Genomic DNA, 17,266 nt, shown 5'->3' on the forward strand with positions numbered 1-17,266 from the left:
TGATTCCTTTTCTTGGTATGAATCTGCAAGAAAGAAAGCGTATTTGGCATTAGCTATTTAGGTAATTAATTTAGCTTAGGCCACTAAAAAAATTAAAGTTTACAAAAAAACAAAACAATTACTAAACAATCTAAACTTACCCCCTCGAATGTGCTCCAATTGCGCTCGCAACCACTGACCGAACACGTGAGTCCAAGAATCTTCATAGCCAGCTTCTTTAGAGCTGGATCCTTCCTGTTCGGGTCTACTCCATAGGCCCTCCACCAGTCAGCTGAGAAAAACAGTTTAAGTATAGGTTAGTGACTTAGTCTCTTAGAGACACTTTGTAGAAAAACTTTTTGTAAGAGTTCATTACATAGTTGACAATACACTAACATTCATTCATAGAAGTACTTGCTGGGTAATTTCATTGTCCGATGTCTTATTACGATATCCCTTGAGAATGTCCCTTCACTTTTTTTGTAGAAGTCCAGCAAAGTTGAGATCTTGTCCTGTTCTCCTCTATCTGGAATCATTTTTTCCAAGACATCAATAAATCCAACCATATGCATAGTCAGTGCTTCTGTTAGATCAGCAGAAACAAATAAACAGGCTAGGTTAAGGATGTAAGCAGCCGAATACAATGGGGATGACATTTGACTGCCTCATCTTTTATCTATAATATCTAAAATTGGCCTGTAATCATGGTCTCTATAGTTAAAATGGTCCATGATCTCATTTTTCGCCATCTCCATCGCATCATATATGTAGCCCATTGCGAGCTTCTCATCCTCGTCCACCAATCGCAACACAGTGACTAAGGGCTCAGATGATTTTAGCGCCTTTACCACTTGAGTCCAAAAACTTTGAGAAAGAATTGTTTGTTGAACCCGTTTCCCTTCAACCTTCTTTAACCAAAGCCCACTTGTAAAATCGGCTAACACTACAAAGCTTCTAAGTTCTGATTTCTTTGCATGTAGCCTTTGTAGTGTTAAAAAGGCTGTAGCGAAACAGGTGACTGCTGGACGTAGCAAGTTACCCCCAATTTGTTTTCTCATTTGACTGAGAAGAAAGGCGTGTTTGTACATAAAGACCGTAATTCTTCTAGCCTTTGCAATCACATTTATAAATAATCTACATATATCTTTTAACATAAGATCAATACAATGGGTTGCACAGGGGGTCCAAAATAAACGTCGCCTCTTCTCCATAAGAAGACGACCGACCATTACATACGAGGCTGCGTTATCTGTAATTACTTGTACAACGTAGTCCTTACTTATTTCTTCAACTACACTATCTAGTAAGTTAAAAAAATATTCTCATGTGTGTGAATGGCCTGACGCATCCACTGACTTCAAGAACATTGTCCCAGCTGGACAATTTACTAAAAAGTACCGACCGGATCTATCAGTCCATCCATCGGCTATTAGTGAACAAATATATATTTTCCATGATTCCCTATATTCAGCTATGAAGAATTGTGTATATTCAACTTCAGTTTTTAGGCATGTCTCCCTCATTTCATGATATGAAGGAGGTTTAAGCCTAGGTCCAAATCGACCTATAACCTAAATCATTACTTTGAAGCTTTTCGATTTAACGGCGTTGAGAGCAACGTCGGTTTGGTAAAACCACTTAGCAATATATTGAATTGTGGTTTTCCTATCTTTTTGTTTATACCGGTTCTCTAAAGTTGATTTAGCCGTCCCTGGTTGACCACATCCTCGGGATGTGGTCTACACCATCTATCTATGGGCCCATGCCCTCGAGCTCTTTTCGATGGTTGTACTTGTGGTCTAGACCAGCCTGTCGAAGTAGGGGGAGTGAGACTAGTTTCATCTATATTAACTACATTTATATCTTCATCTGCATCTTGTTCCATATATTCCTTCTGACGTAGGGCACCATCGCATTTCTTTCTTGATTGTTTTTCCATATACTCCACGATCTCCCTTCAGATTTCTAGAGTAATTTTGTCGCATGCTTTTGCATTTGACCCCGGTAAATGTGCAAGGTGTTGCTTGTGCCTTGCAATGCCACCGGAACTCATAAATCTACATAACTCACATATTATGTGTCTTTTCGGTAGCACTATGGTAGTGCCCATACTTCCAACTCGGGTCATTCGACTTGGGCTTCAAAGAGGAAGATTGGGAAGAAGACATTATGATGGTGGATGGTGGTGTGTATTAGCACTAAAAAGTAACTAGCTAGCTACTAACTAGAAACTAGAAAGTAAACTACAAATAAAAAGAAAACTAAAGTAAAGTAAGAGACTAAGAAGAAGAACTAAGAAGTAAGAAAGAAGTAGATCTAAGAGAGTAAGTAAGAGTAAGAGTAAAGAGTAAAGAGCCTAGAGAGAGAGAGAGAGAGAGAGAGAGAGAGAGAGAGAGAGAGAGAGAGAGATTTACACTTACACATACACGAGAGAGAGAGAGATTTACACTTACACATACACGCACTTACACACTTACACTTGTAGAAAGGGAGAAGAAGAGGGAAAAGAAAATGAGAAAAAGAGAGAGAGTTGAGTTACACTTGTAGAGAGAGAGAGAGAGAGATTTACACATAAATAAAAGTAAAATTACAAATGTAACAAATCTAAAAGAGGTTCCTAACTTCCAACTTTCAACTTCCAAATTCGACTCTAAGTTGTCTACTCGTCTTCTCTTCACCTTTGCCCCTTCACTTGAGTATTGATCTTGAAATCTTGTTGTAACTTGTACTTCTAACTTGTAAGATGTAACTTGTAACTTCAAACTTGTAAGTTGTAAGTTGTAACAACTAACAACTAACAATTAACAAAGTAACAAATCAATTAACAAACAAAATATTTTAAAAAAAAAATGATAGAAAGAAGTTGTTAGAAACTTAGAAGTTAGAAGTTAGAACTTAGAAAACTTAGTGGATGGAGATTGGAGAGGACTAGAGGAGTGAGGAGTCTCTTGACTCTTGAATCTTGATTCTTGAATATGGATGGTAATGGTATGATGTATGATGCATCATGTATCTTGGATTCTTGATTCTTGATTCTTGTACCCTTCCTTGATTCTTGATTCTTGAAAGTTGAAAGAAAAGAAAAGAAATATGGAAATGGAATATGGATGGAGAAGAGTGGATGTAGAATGTTGATTGTAAAGTGCTTAGAAGTTAGAATTAGAAATATGTAAGAGAGCATGTAGTAAGAGAAATAGAGAATAGAGAGAGTTTGAGCTTTTTTTACATGTAGGAATGCTTAGAATGCATATTTATAGAGTAAAAATTCGGATTAAAAAAAAAAGGGTAAAAAAACGGTCAGAAATCTGACTGTTGGCCATTATGCGATCGCATATGTGCAGGGATCGCATATGCCACTGCCGCATATGCGATTGGCCCACATATATGCGATCGCATATTCGCATATGCGACCGCACATGACATAATGTGTAGCATATTTCATCTAGCGTGTAGCATATGCCAATTATCATGTAGCGTAGGCTACACGCAACTTAAGCTATTTTCATGAGCTGAGAGAGAGAGCCCTTACGTGTACGCAATCTGATCCGTCCACTGGTTGAGTAACCTCAACCTCTAGGGCCCAGAAATTAGCCTGATCCAAAAATCAGGTGGGCCCCCAACAAAGTTTGAGGGGATGCCCACCCTTGATTTTCATTGGGCCCACTTGAGTTGCATAATATTGTGATTTTTACTCGACTCTTCATCCAAGCCAGGTGAAGGGTCCGTATGGCCCAGGTTGCATATACACATCATGTGAGATGAGTTCTCAAAGGGTTCTCATGGGACAGGTTCCTAGGAGAAATTTTCTGTGTATATAGACATAGATATATAGATCCGTAAATGCACTTTGGTGGCCAGCTTGTGCTGATACAATGTTGTACTTATAAGATGTAGCTGATATTCATGCTTTCTTTGTTAAGTATTGTTCCTACATTTTTATCTTGGATTATTGGCCTGATGGTCTTCAGGATGGAATTCAAGCTGGGGAGCAGAGGGGAGCATTGCCTTTATAGGAGTTCTGATACTTATAGAAAAAGTGTAAGCTGCAGCATTTTGGAGTGGGAGAGTTGTAAGTTGGAGCATCACTTTTTGGCTCTTCAGATGTAGCAAGTGCCATCCAGGTGAATTTGTTGTCCATAAAAAGGATCTGTTCTATGTTATCAGGAACGTAATAGAGGATCTTCTGTAGACATTTTGCACACAGGCTTATCTATGCCTGGCAATGAAGTTCCCAACAACCTCCACATTTTCTTCCTGCAAGAAAACCTGTCACAGAACCAGCAGCAATCTCAGGCTCAGGCTCAGGGTGAAAACTGGCCAATCTTGAATAGCAATCCATGGTTTTGCAATCGGAGACAGAATGAAGCAATCCCAAATTCCAACCTGAAGGAACACAGCATAGAGTCAGGTATATATGAGTTGGCTGCTTTATTAGGCTTCTCTTTTACTTCATCTGACATATTTGCCATGTTATTCAGCTTTCTATCCATGTAATGGGTGGGTTTGCTAGTCACGGTGCATATAGTGGGTTTAAGGATTATGCAATTTTCCCAAAACCTTACAGTGTTGTTTTTATTTTTTTATTTTTTAGGTTTTATCATTTCTGTGAGTTTTCTGGTAGACGAAAGTTAAATGTTAGTTTCAAACTATTTAATTAGCTAATTGAATTTCAAGTCTCCTGCATGTTAGATGAGCTGGTAGAGAGAGTGTAGTGTGTGTGAGTGATCCGGGGTTCAATCCCTGGTTTAATTAGCTAGTTGAATTTCAAGTCTCCCGCATGTTAGATGAGCTGGTAGAGAGTGTAGTCTGTGTGAGTGATCCAGGGTTCAATCCCTTGTAGTGTTACATGATGCAGGACACATGATTTAATGCTAGCATGCAACGTGGAGATTATGAAAGAGTCCATTAAGTAATTTAATTAACAAAAGATGCTAATCCACCAAGTAATTAAGAGTAAATAATAGGAAATAAAATCTGATTTAACCTGAATCACATGCCTGTATGTTAAGAAATCACATAAATCAATTAAGACTAGGCTCGATGGAAGGATAAAACTTCCAATTTAGCATAGGCACGTTCCACACTCAAAGGAATGACTAGTGAGTTTTATGATTAGGGTTAGGAAGGGGAAAATCTGAAATTTGAAAAATTAGGATTCATGGGAATTGAGGATTTTGAAATCAGGGTTTTTAGAAATTGGGGAAAATAGGAAATTGAAGATCTAGGATTTAAAAGATTGTAATGGGAAGGAAAAGAGGAAGACATGAGAATAAAAAGAATACATTTCGAAGATGAGGAACATGAATGATGTACCTTGGGGAATCCACCACGAAACAAGTTTGTACCCTTCCACAATTTAATTGGAAGGGAGGTTTTTTTTTATTATTTTTTTTTATTTTTATTTTTAATTTTTAAAATTTTAAACCTTAGAAAATAATGAGAAAAATTCATTTACACAAGAGAGCTTCTCTCTTCTTTTTTTCTTCTCAAATCTCCACTAGGGTTAAAACTCTACTCACCCTGTGCTTTTATAATTAAAAAAATTCAGAATTAAAATTCAGCATAATTACAACTATGCCACTCACTTAAGTAAAGTGGCCCATCATCCAAAATAAGAAAACTAAAACATTTATTATTAATCCCAACCATTAAATAAATCCTAAAAATAAGAAAAAATATAAAGAAAGCAAGATCAGAGTCTAAGGGGCTCAGATTAGAAAGATTTGGTGGCCCGATGGCCTGATCGACAAGATCCAACGGTCGGATCGACACGAAATAGAAATCTTATGACTAAAATAGTCTCCTAAACAACCCACATGCATCATCTCAAAATGGGGTCTTCCTGATGCACGTCCAATGCATGTGGGGTCTTCAAAATGGCTCGGCAGGCCTCATCTGGAACTCGTCTCCCATACATAAAGAAAGCTGTGCTGAAATGGGTGATTGTCTCCGTCTTTGGTACATCTGAGTAGGGGTGTACACGAACTGAGTTAGCTCGGTTAGCTCGCTCGACTCGACTCGACTCGAAAAACTCGAATCGACTCGGTTCGGAGCTGAGTTTGAGCCGAGTCGAGCTGATTTTTTTGAGCTCGAAAAGATTTTGAACCGAGTTCGAGCTTGCCTGAGCTCGACTCGACTCAGATCGAACCCCAACTCGAATCGAACTCAGATCGAACTAGTTCGGTGACTCGGTTACTTTGATATTGATGTTGCTCACCAAGTGTTTGATGAAATGACTCAACGAAGTGTCGGCTAGTGGCAAGGAAGGTATGTACATGAAGCAAATATCATTTTTTTCTTGATTTTGATGTTGCCTAGAAGGTGTTTGATGAAAATACTTGCAAACAGCTGTTGCTGTTTTACACACAGTGAGAAATTGAAAGTGCACAACATGTGTTTGTGAAAATGCTGCAGAGGCTTGATTTTGGCTCAAACTCGGCTCGAACTGGCTCGAGCTGCTGACCGAACCAAACCGAGCTGGCTAGACAGTCTCGAAGACCGAGCTGAGCCGAGTTCGAGCTGGGATCAGCTAGTGGCCGAGCCGAGTCAAGCTGAGGCCAGCTTGACTCGGTGTACACCCCTACACCTGAGTAGGTCCTCTAATGTCCCCATCATTAGCCCACCCCCCCTCACACACACAAAATCAATTATTGATAAACAATTTCAAGCTCATTTGTACCTTGTGTTCACAGATTTTATTTATCGAGTTGTTTATTTATTTTGTGCATTTTGCTTTGGTGTCGACAGATTATGTGAGAGGAAATGTCTGGCAGTCTTCTAGAATAACAATTGGCACAGATATTGCGCAACTAAATTTGAGACCAGAGTTCGTGAAAACCCAACCTAGAAACCAGCAGCTGAGTTCAAATGCATTTATGTACAGTCAAGGTGTCCAGACGAGGCCCAATCAGGTAGAGTTTCTTGGGGAAGATTCAGTATCCGTCAGGCAGAAATTAATGTCTAGAAGCTTACCTATCCTTGAAACACAGCTAGGGAATGCCCTGAGCACAGTCCAGGCCTCGTAAGAAATTCAGAAAGATTGGATACGATTTTCTTGGGGTCCAACAGCAGCTTATGAGGAACCAAGAACCAGGTGCACCTCAACCTTGGCTGAGGCAGCAGATGGGTTTAAACGATATGCAACTGTGGCAACAGCAAGTCATGCACAAGCAACTACAGGAGCTCCAGAGACAGCAGCAACTTCAGCAACTTGATCAGCAGGCAAGGCAGCAACATTCTTTGAGTCAACTCTCTGGAGTTGCAAAGCAGTCTAGTGATCAATTACCTGCCTTGGGCAATGGTGCACCTATGCATGATGCAACTAACTACATGTGGTCACGGGAACATGATGGAGGCGACTCTAAGATACCGAGCACCTCTCAAATGTATATGGTTGGCAACATGAACTGGATACAGCGTAGTGGGCCAACTTCTGCTCAAGCATTTCCTAATGGGCTTATGCTTCCACATGACCAGGGTCAGGCATTATGTTCAATGGGGTTTGCTCCTCAACAGTTCGATCAGTCCTTATATGGCGCTCCTGTTGGTGGCGCAAGGGGCAACTTGAGTCGTTATTCTCATGTCCAAGGAATATCTCATGACAGTGCTGATATCTCAACTAAGTTTGGTGGGAATCAAGTAGAGAAGCAAGTAATTCAGCCAATTGCCATTAATTCTTTTCAGGTTGCTCAGTCTCCTGTATTTCCTGATCAGCTCTGCACTCAGGATGGTTCTCCTGTTTCCAAGCAAGGTTTTCAAGAGAAAAATTTGTTTGGGCATGATCCCATACAAACTCTACCCAATGGCTCTGTATTGGGAAATTTTCAGCAAGTGAATCAATTCCCAAGGAATGTTCAGGTGCAGGAATTTCTTGGGAGGCAGGAGGGTGATGGTTGGGTGGGGAACTTACAGGAAAAAGCAGTGTCAGAGGTTGTCCCTTCTCAGGGATCGGTTAGCCTAGATCCCACTGAAGAGAAAATCTTGTTCAATTCAGATGATGGTATCTGGGGTGCTTCTTTTGGCAGGACTTGTGGCATGAGTGAAGGAGGCGATCAGTTGGAAGGTACCGATCATTTGAATGCACTTGCATCTGTTCAGAGTGGGAGCTGGAGTGCTCTTATGCAGTCAGCTGTAGCAGAAGCTTCTGGTGATACAGGGCTACGAGATGAGTGGAGTGGCTTGAGCCTTCAGAAATCAGAGCTGTCAACTGGGAATCATCCTACGTCGTTGGGTGGCAGTGGGAAGCAACCAACGGCATGGGTTGATAACAACTTGCAGACTGCTTCTTCTTTAGCTTCAAGACCCTTTCCTCTGTTTGACGACGCAAATATGAGTCCAGGTCGTCATAGAGTGTCTGATTTTCAGCAATCTAATGTAAAATATACATTTGGAGAGATTCAGAGAGTAATGACAAATGCGTCCCATGAATCCTTTCAGAGATTGCCTAAGGAAGTAAGTAAGCCACTCATCGAGGGTAGTCATCAAGTTCAGATGCCTATTCCTTTTGAAAAAACTTCTGAAGGTGCTTGGGGAAGACAGATTCACGAGCAGTCACACAGGTCAGCAGATTCTGCGGATATGGAGTTAAATGTTTTGAACATCCAGGGTTCTTTGGTTCACCCGCAGAGCATGTCATCCTACAATACTAGTAGCCAGTCGTTTCATAAAACAAATAGTTGGAACATTAACGAGTCACTCTCACCAAATGGGGATGGTACAGTGGGAACCAGTGATATTGAAAACCGTGCTCAGAGCAGCGACAATAAGAGAGCCATGCCCATGGAAAGGGATCATGATGGGGGTATGTGGAAGGTTGATTTTAATCTTTCCTTCCCAAATTCATCTGGTAGGTTGGAGCAAGTAAAATCTGGAACAGGTAGTCCACAGGTTCATAATGAAACTGCTCTGCGAGATTCAAGCACTTCGAAGATCAATCAAGAAATGAACCATCATGTCCTACATAGTGATCACATTAATTATGGGAAGCATACAATTGTTGGTTCTTCTGAAAAATATGATGGAAATGAGAATGTGGGAATATATCAATATCCACCGAGCAAGGGCCCACAGGCTCAGGAATCATCCCTGAATAACTCTTATAGGGGATCAAGTGAAACTGAGATGCATGATAAAAAACAGGAGAGTTGCAACCAGAAGGAGATATCTGACAGCTATAGCTCTGGTCATTCTCATCCCGGTCAGCATACTGTTACTGGAGGTGGCACGAAAGAGAATGCCTGGTTAAGTGGAAGTGATTCTCGTCATGTGGTCAGCAGCGACCAGAAGTCTCCTGGTCAGGTTGGTCGAAAATCTTCTGGGTCCCACAAATTTCAGCATCACCCAGTGGGAAATTTGGGAGTTGATATGGAACCTGCTGACTCGCCAAAACATGCTACACATTCTCAGGGCGTACCTCAGCCAATTGCCCAAGGATTGAAAGGTAAAGAGCAAGGATATTATGGGCAATCAAGGTTTGTGGGTCATGTTGTCCCAAACTGGGCCACAGATATTGCAAAGGTGAATGATGCACTTCTTTCTGCTAGTAGAGATTAGGACTGATGATTTTTGATGTTTCTCGAAGCCTATCTAGTACCTGAAGATATTTATTTTTGTTTTCCCTTCTACAGGATCACTTACCTGATTTGCTTAGAAATGCAAAAGGAGCAGAGGAAGTGCCTTCTAGAATCACAAATTTTGGTGGCCATGACTCTACTATGTCTGCTTCCTTTCATGGATCGGGCTCCTTTTATGGTTCAAACAGGACTGTTCATCCAAGGTAGCTGATAATTGTACCTTCAAACTTGCTATTGATGTCTGTGCATATTGATTCAGACCTAATTATTGGCTATGAATAAACCATCATTTGTTTCATTATTTTGGATTAAAAGTGAAAAATTGACCTTTGCAGTCAAAACATGCTTGAGCTTCTTCACAAGGTGGACCAATCTAGGGAGGGCAACACTGCAATCCACTTGGGCTCTCCCGACCATAAATCATCAGATATGCCTGAACCAGTGATACGTTCGGCTTCTTTTGCTCAACAGCAGGGTCAATCTTCTGCATTGCAAGGCTTTGGATTGCAATTGGCCCCTCCATCTCAATGTCTGTCAAATACGAACCATGCTTTGTCCTTGCAGATTTCTCCACAAATAGTTGATGATGTCAATTCTGGGCATCTCGGTTCAGAGGTCAGAGAAGAGGGTCAAACGAGGTTGTTGACTGCATCTTCTGTGCAGTCGCTGGCACCATCTGAAAGAGAACATAATCAATCCAGTATTTCTGGACAAGCAAGCATTCAAACTTCACATTCTACTGCGCACAGAAACTCCTTGCAAACTGTTACTCCTGGCACACCTCATCCAAGTAACCACCTTGAAGATAAATGCATCTCGAGTGCAAGTGGAGATCACAGTAACCTTGCTTCCCATTTTAGGCAGGCACCTGACCCTAATAATGGAGTTGCAGATCGATCTACTCCGGCATTTCTACCTGGTTCGTATGACATGATTCCACCTTTCAATCTTACTTCACAAGCAGATACTTGCGTTGCTGTTGCTTCTGCACAATCTTACTCCAGCAATACTGGTCATGCCCAGCCGATGAATCCAAATCCTTCCTTTCCAAGGGGTTTAGGACAACATTTTTCTGTCTCACAGCCTCCTGTTACGTCAGGCATGTCCCAACAAGGTTCCTTCTCATCAATGTCTCATAACGTATGGACCAATGTACCAGCTAAACAACATTTACCTGGTGGCCCATCACATAATGTTCCATCCAACTTCTTTCAGTCTATTCGCCCATCAACCAGTAATTTGGAAGCAACTTCATGGGCTCCACAGAAGGCAGACGATCAAACTGTGAAAGGAGGAAATGGTCCATCTGAACTTGTTACATGTTCTGTTAGTTCACAGCAAATTGCCTATGGGGAATGGCAGCCAGGCAAAGAAAGCTCCATGCAACACATGCCGCTTGAGAGGGCTGATCTGGCTCCAGGTACAGCTGGTGCATCCCAAGTGCAAGAACTTAAGGCAAAGAATCTTTCAGATGCAATCTATATTGCTTCTACTTCTTTTGCAGTTCGTCCAGATCAACATGACATTGGTAGAGGGAAGGATGGGCAGGAAAGATTCCTTGTTTCCCAATCAGAGCATGTTTCCCTTAGCAACACTGACACTTCTGATCATGATGCTGAAGCATTTGGCCATTCTCTGAAACCGTCAGATGCTCTGCACCAAAACTACACCCAGCTTGATCAAATTCAAGCCATGAAAGGTGCAGAAACTGATCCAACTATGAGGAGTGGGAAGAGGCTTAAAGTATCAGATTTCAGTTCTTCTTCTCAACAGGCAGTTTCTAGGACTGTTCAGCATTTTGCATATGGATATGGTAGAACAGTCAGTGATCATGTAGATAATGAACTGAGTGCAGCAGCCCAACATTCGCCACATGCACTGTCAGACTCTAAAATGCTGTGCTTTTCTTCGGAGAGGAATGAAGACGTAAATGCAAATGCATCATTTCAGCTTCATGTTCAAGATCAACATTCTAAAGATATGGCCATTTTTGGACGAAATGATCCCCAAAGTAGTTCTAGTCATCCTAGTACAACGTCTACTCCATCACTCAGAACAAATGAACATCCTCGGGTTAACCCACAGGTGGCACCATCCTGGTTTGAGCGATATGGTACCCATAAAAATGGGCAGATTCGGGCAATGCATGATGAATTGGACAGTTCAAGGAGCACTGTGAAAGTGGCTGCTCAAGAGTCTTTTTTTGGAAAAGCATCTGAGAGCGCGTTGCATGCACATGCTGCAATAGTGCGAGCAAATACTGGTAATGCCAGTCAAGTTGGTAGTGTCTGGCAAAGTTCAGCGAGCACACTAGCATCCAAGGAGCAGTTATCTACCCCCCATCCTTTGCCGCCAGATGATATTGAGGAAAATCTGATTGTCATTAGATCGAAGAAGCGTAAAAGCCTGGCCTTGGAGCTTTTGCCATGGCACAAGGAACGTTCACAGAGGCTTCAAAGTATCAGGTGGTGATGTTCACAATAATTGCATTGCTTGGAAGTACTGGTTTGCTAACACTTCATTATGCACTATCTCTAATTTTATCACACACACACACACACACACACACACACACACACAGAGAGAGAGAGAGAGAGAGAGAGAGAGTACATGCGTATGTCTCTCTCTCTCTATTTTTTTGTTTATATAAATATCTCTCTTTCTCTCTTTACACACGCAAGTTCACAATGACGGGAAGGTTTGACACCTCGATGTCGATTCTTCGCCACTTGGGGTTGTATGTTCCAAGGTTTGGGCTGTTCGCCCATTAAGTGGTATGTGAGCTAGGTTCAGAACGTCATGAGATAGTTTGGGTCCATATCCGGTGTGGGCATTAGAGCTTTGAGAGGACCTTTCCCCGCTAATATGCCCAATGTCCCTGCAGCAATATGATGAGAGGCTATTCCTCCCGGAACGAAAGGACTTGCAATTGTGTGTCTATATGGGAATTTCCCATGAGGTCAAGTTTTTTGGTCAGTGATGTGTGTTGGACATCAACACCACCAATCAGATGCACCCTTCCATGGTGGACCATGGGCCTAAAAATCAGGCCAATCCATGACTTAGGTGGGCAACACCATAGACAATAGTTGCGAGTGGATGCCCACCCATTGAAACCTTCCTGATTATTTGTAGGGCCCATGGAGATATGGTTCAAACATCTAACCCATCCATTGTGTGCCCCACTTGGATGAGGGGTCACCAAATTTCAGAGCATTCCAAAACTTAGATAGGCCCCACCAAGTGCTTTTAAATGTTTTAGGCATGATTTTATATGGTTTCAAATTGTGTGGCCCACCTGAGTTTGAGATATCTAGCCTATTCATTGTGTGTCCCACATGGATGAGGGGTCAACTCAGGTGGGCCCCACCGAGTGGTTTTAGATGTTTGGCATAGATCACGGTGGGGCCACAGAGCTCAACCTCATGGGAAGCTCCCATGTGGTCGATCTCATAGTACCATTTTCCTATATATATATATATTGTTAACTTCCCCACCATTGGGAGCAAGGTGTATCGTTGTGGTAACTGTGGACGTAATGGTCCCCACTGTTACCGATACAGTTAGGGGCCGATACGGGGCCGTAATGGCCGATACACCCCTTGTAATGGTCTCTCTCTCTCTCTCTCTCTCTCTCTCTCTCTCTCTCTCTCTTCTTTTTTTTTTTTTAAATTTTTTTTATTTATAGTCAAAAAAATATAAAAAAATATCCATTAAATTCAAAAAATTCTAAATATTCGAAATATGCATTCATTTATAATTTTTAACATGTTTATGGTGGTGTAACGGTCTACTTTTTGGTGAGAAAGTTGTATCGGGCTGTCTGATGAATTTATGAACCTGACAACTTGGAATTGACTGTAAAACTCATAGATTTAATTTTATAACTATCTAATATCAATGATAGATATATTAGAATGAATGTAATATCAAAATATCTCACATGTGTAGGTGTTTGCTATTGTTTTTCATAATTTATTCTATATTACATACCCAAGGACTTGCGTAAATTACAATGTTCATTCTATTTAATGTCTTCAACATGTTAGAGACTTCTCTTATCCCGTGATTCTTGTCCTGTCATCCTCAAGTCAAGATATAAAAAAAATAGTAGTGTCTGATATACTTCCCTGCAACTTGATTAAGGATTACCTGATTGGTTGTCAGGAGAGTTATTTTAAGTACAAGTTTGGTAGTGTCAAGTGTGTGCTTACTTGGTAAATGTGTGGGTAATGAGTATAGCAATACTTACCTTAAATGTAAGTAATGTTTATAAAAGTATATACTTACCATAATAAAATTCCCTAGTCACCACTAAAATGAAAATCTGCTTTGTTGTGGTTGCTCGACCTCCATGTCATTATCATCATCAGGCTGCGGCTATGGAATATGTGTTACATATCCATAATATCAAGTGTCAGAGGGAAATACTAGGTTAACGAAACTAGAGGATGACTGATCTTGACTAGGCAATGACTCCGAATCCGAGTAAGGATATCTGCCAATGTTCGTCGAATAGCCGTATTGGTGCCTGTACTCGGGCGGTTGAGATTGAGAATGTGTTTGTGATGAGTAACTTGGATTTGGATATGGATATTTATGATCATACGGACATGGATCAGGAGGACTACTCCAACATGAATGTGACGGAATAGGTTCTGTATAACTATAATTCCTTTGGCCATAATGCCCAGGACCATGGGCCTGTTGATGTTCTAGACCTCCCTGTGCACCACTAGACCTAGCCTCCTCCTGTTGGCTGTATCGTGACTCAGTACACTCATAAGTCCGACCATGTGTACCCTATCGATGTTCATTGGCCTCGTGATCTGTAGATGACTGTATGGTGTGTTGAGTAACACCAGAAGTGGGACCAACATTAGGTGTGTTATCACCAACACCATCATGATCATCCGGCTCGGTTTCGCTGCTACTGCTCGTACTCCTCCTTTGAGCTGGACTTTGCATGAACTTTGCCCCTCTTTTTAAGTCCAACACAACTGCATGACTCTTTTGTTGTGCCGTGTGTATTATTGGGTCATTAACTTCCAATTATTCACTATCTTCTTTAATATATTTTTCCCTTGCCTCCAACTAAGGTAGAAGCGGGTCGTCTTCATCATAAATATTGTCTAAGTTTATTGAACATTAGTTTGTGTCTTCGGCGCTTGTAACGTTTTTATGATGTCGTCGCATTCTTAGCTTCATGTTATAGTGCATGAAGACAACTCTATCTAACGTCCTATTCTACGATCTATTCCTATTCTTTAAATGAATAAGTGCAAAACAACTCCAGTTCCTTTCGCAATTAGAAGATGTTGTTTGTCTCAAAACTTTTACTATAATTTTTTTGAGAGCCTTCGTAATCTCTCCGAAATTCATCCACCATTCGGTTGGTTGCAACATAGATACTGCATGTTGTGCAAGAACATCTCCAAAGCTACCCTGACGATTTACAGATGTATCTAATTCATTCAATGCTTTTATTTGTATATCTATGGTGTGGTCTAATCTCTTTATCACATTCTTTAGCCTGACATGAACTTTATTATCTACAACAAATAATTGGGCATATCTGTACGTAGGATTTAGGTAATAACCTGCTGCATGAAGATCGTGATGGAGTTGTGTTGTCCATCTTTTGTCGATCATTTTCTAATAAGACTTCCAGCTTGTACAATTATGTTGAATTGCTAATTTCGCCTTATCCTTGGCATTGTAGAGGAAGCCGTGATAGGTGATTTGTCGGTTTCAACAAGACGGAGTACGCTCATTAGTAGCACTATCACCTTTATGATCCTCTGGACCTTCTTCTAATATTTGTTGTCCCCTTATCATGTTCACAACATCAACCGGTGTCCCTGATGTCTTCTTCTCATGTTTTGTGTTGAGCTAATCTTGGCAAGCGAACATCTCACTCATGACTCAACTATCCCTTATGCTGCCATAAACTCTCCAAGGCTATAAAGTTCATTGCAAATATAGTCGCCGCAGGCCTCAACAGCTCTTGTCTCTTCGCGAACTTCTTCATTATTGCGACTACTTGATTATGGTTGTGAATAAATGTCGTCACTTATCGTGCCCTTTCGACCAATTCCTTAACACTCTCTTCTTCCCAATATCTTCTAATATAAAATCAATTCAATGGGCAACTCATGGTGACCAAAATATATGTGGTCTCTTTATCATTAACTTTTGGCCTGCAACCTTATATGTTGCTTCATTACCTGTCACAATATCACTTAACTCTCCCCTATGTTGGTATAAACTCCTCAAGGCTATAAAGTTTGTTGCAAATCTAGTTGCAGCAGGCCTCAACAACTCTCGTCCCTTCGCGAACTTCTTCATTATTGCGACCACATAATTATGGTTGTGAATAAATGTCATCACTTATGTTGCCATTTCGACCATTTCCTTAACACTCTTCTTCCCAATATCTTCTAATATAAGATCAATATAATGAGTAACATATAGTGACCAAAATATACGTGGTCTCTTTATCATCAACTTTTGTCCTGCAACCTTGTATGTTGCTTCGTTACCTGTCACAATCTGCACCACATTCTCCTCTCCAATCTCATCCACGACTTTATCCATTAGGAAAAAATATAATTAGCATTTTTTATTTCTCCCAAGGCATCAATTGACTTATGGTACACCGTTTGTCACGCCCCAAACCCGGAAATCGGATTCATAGGAATCCCGATCACTGAATCTGGTGCCGACAGGCTCCGTAGTACCCCATTCTCGGCTCCCAGCGCTCCTATGCCAGGTTCCGATCCTGGGATCCTACAAGGAGGATTTTTCCAGTGTACATTTATCTCGTAAGAAGCATAACCACAAGTTTACCCAAATCACAAAAGCAACATCATCATCACATATCCACTAATATAAACTTTGAATACAATGCTGAAAGGGTAATACATATGTCAAAAATCAAAGCTCCAGAAGACCGCTGCACGCCCCAAGCTCAACGCTGCTGCAACCTAACGCCACCTGCACGCATCTATCGTGCATAAGCTTATAGAAAGCTTAGAAGGTGGTGTAAGTGTGTGCGATGCACGTGCCAAGTATCCAATACAATGCCATAATCATACAATATCGGAAATACAGGCAAGATCATGAATCATACGATATCAGAGTATGCAATGCGGATCGGCTATACAAATGCGAAATCATAGAGAATTAAATATCAGATGCCTGATGATGCAATGCAATATGTAAATCCTGCAAAGTCCGCTTAGGCATATAAGTGCAGAAACATAGTAACCCAAATTGCCATATGCCTGCGGATGTAATGCAATATGCGATGTGAATGAAATGATCAAGCTGGAGTGTGAAGTCGGGATGATAGTACGTAGTATCGCAGGCTACGGGGTCTACAAGGGACTTCTATCCAAACCAATCCCATACTTAAATTTGGATAGTCAGACTCAATGTGGTAAACTCTGATCTCAGGTTAGTCACGCGCCTAATCAAAATCCTGGCCATGCGAAGGTAGATGTAACAAATAGTTGCATACCACAAGCTCGAGTGGATAGGTGAATGAATGAATAAATGAGTATGCAATTCCTGCTCAATAAGTCCATATATCAGTACGGTTCTTCTCTGGGATCATCACCGGGGTCTAGTATACTCCACACTGACTGCCGCCTCCCTAGCCGCACAGCCCAGTGAGTGGAAGAGACCACACTATTCGCCTGACCAGTAGTCTG

At 41.1% G+C, this 17,266-nt stretch overlaps 1 protein-coding gene and 1 long non-coding RNA gene across 2 annotated transcripts in view; one reads left to right on the top strand and one right to left on the bottom strand.

Moving 5' to 3' along the window:
• LOC131229192 (uncharacterized) overlaps positions 1-17,266 on the top strand; it is a 38,197-nt gene that overhangs the window by 5,777 nt on the left and 15,154 nt on the right. Inside the window, 5 exon segments of the mRNA XM_058225081.1 lie at positions 3,948-4,387; positions 6,727-6,996; positions 6,998-9,495; positions 9,606-9,754; positions 9,887-12,016. Coding sequence (XP_058081064.1) covers positions 4,192-4,387; positions 6,727-6,996; positions 6,998-9,495; positions 9,606-9,754; positions 9,887-12,016 — 5,243 coding nt within the window. The 5' untranslated portion in view covers positions 3,948-4,191.
• On the bottom strand, positions 13,023-14,599 carry LOC131229193 (uncharacterized). The gene is made up of 2 exons (XR_009163207.1): positions 14,486-14,599; positions 13,023-13,175 (listed from the first exon to the last, which is right to left on the bottom strand). It is a non-coding gene; the product is annotated as an uncharacterized LOC131229193 (long non-coding RNA).

This window comes from Magnolia sinica, chromosome 16 (genome assembly GCF_029962835.1).
Source record: "Magnolia sinica isolate HGM2019 chromosome 16, MsV1, whole genome shotgun sequence".
NCBI classification, from domain to species: domain Eukaryota; kingdom Viridiplantae; phylum Streptophyta; class Magnoliopsida; order Magnoliales; family Magnoliaceae; genus Magnolia; species Magnolia sinica.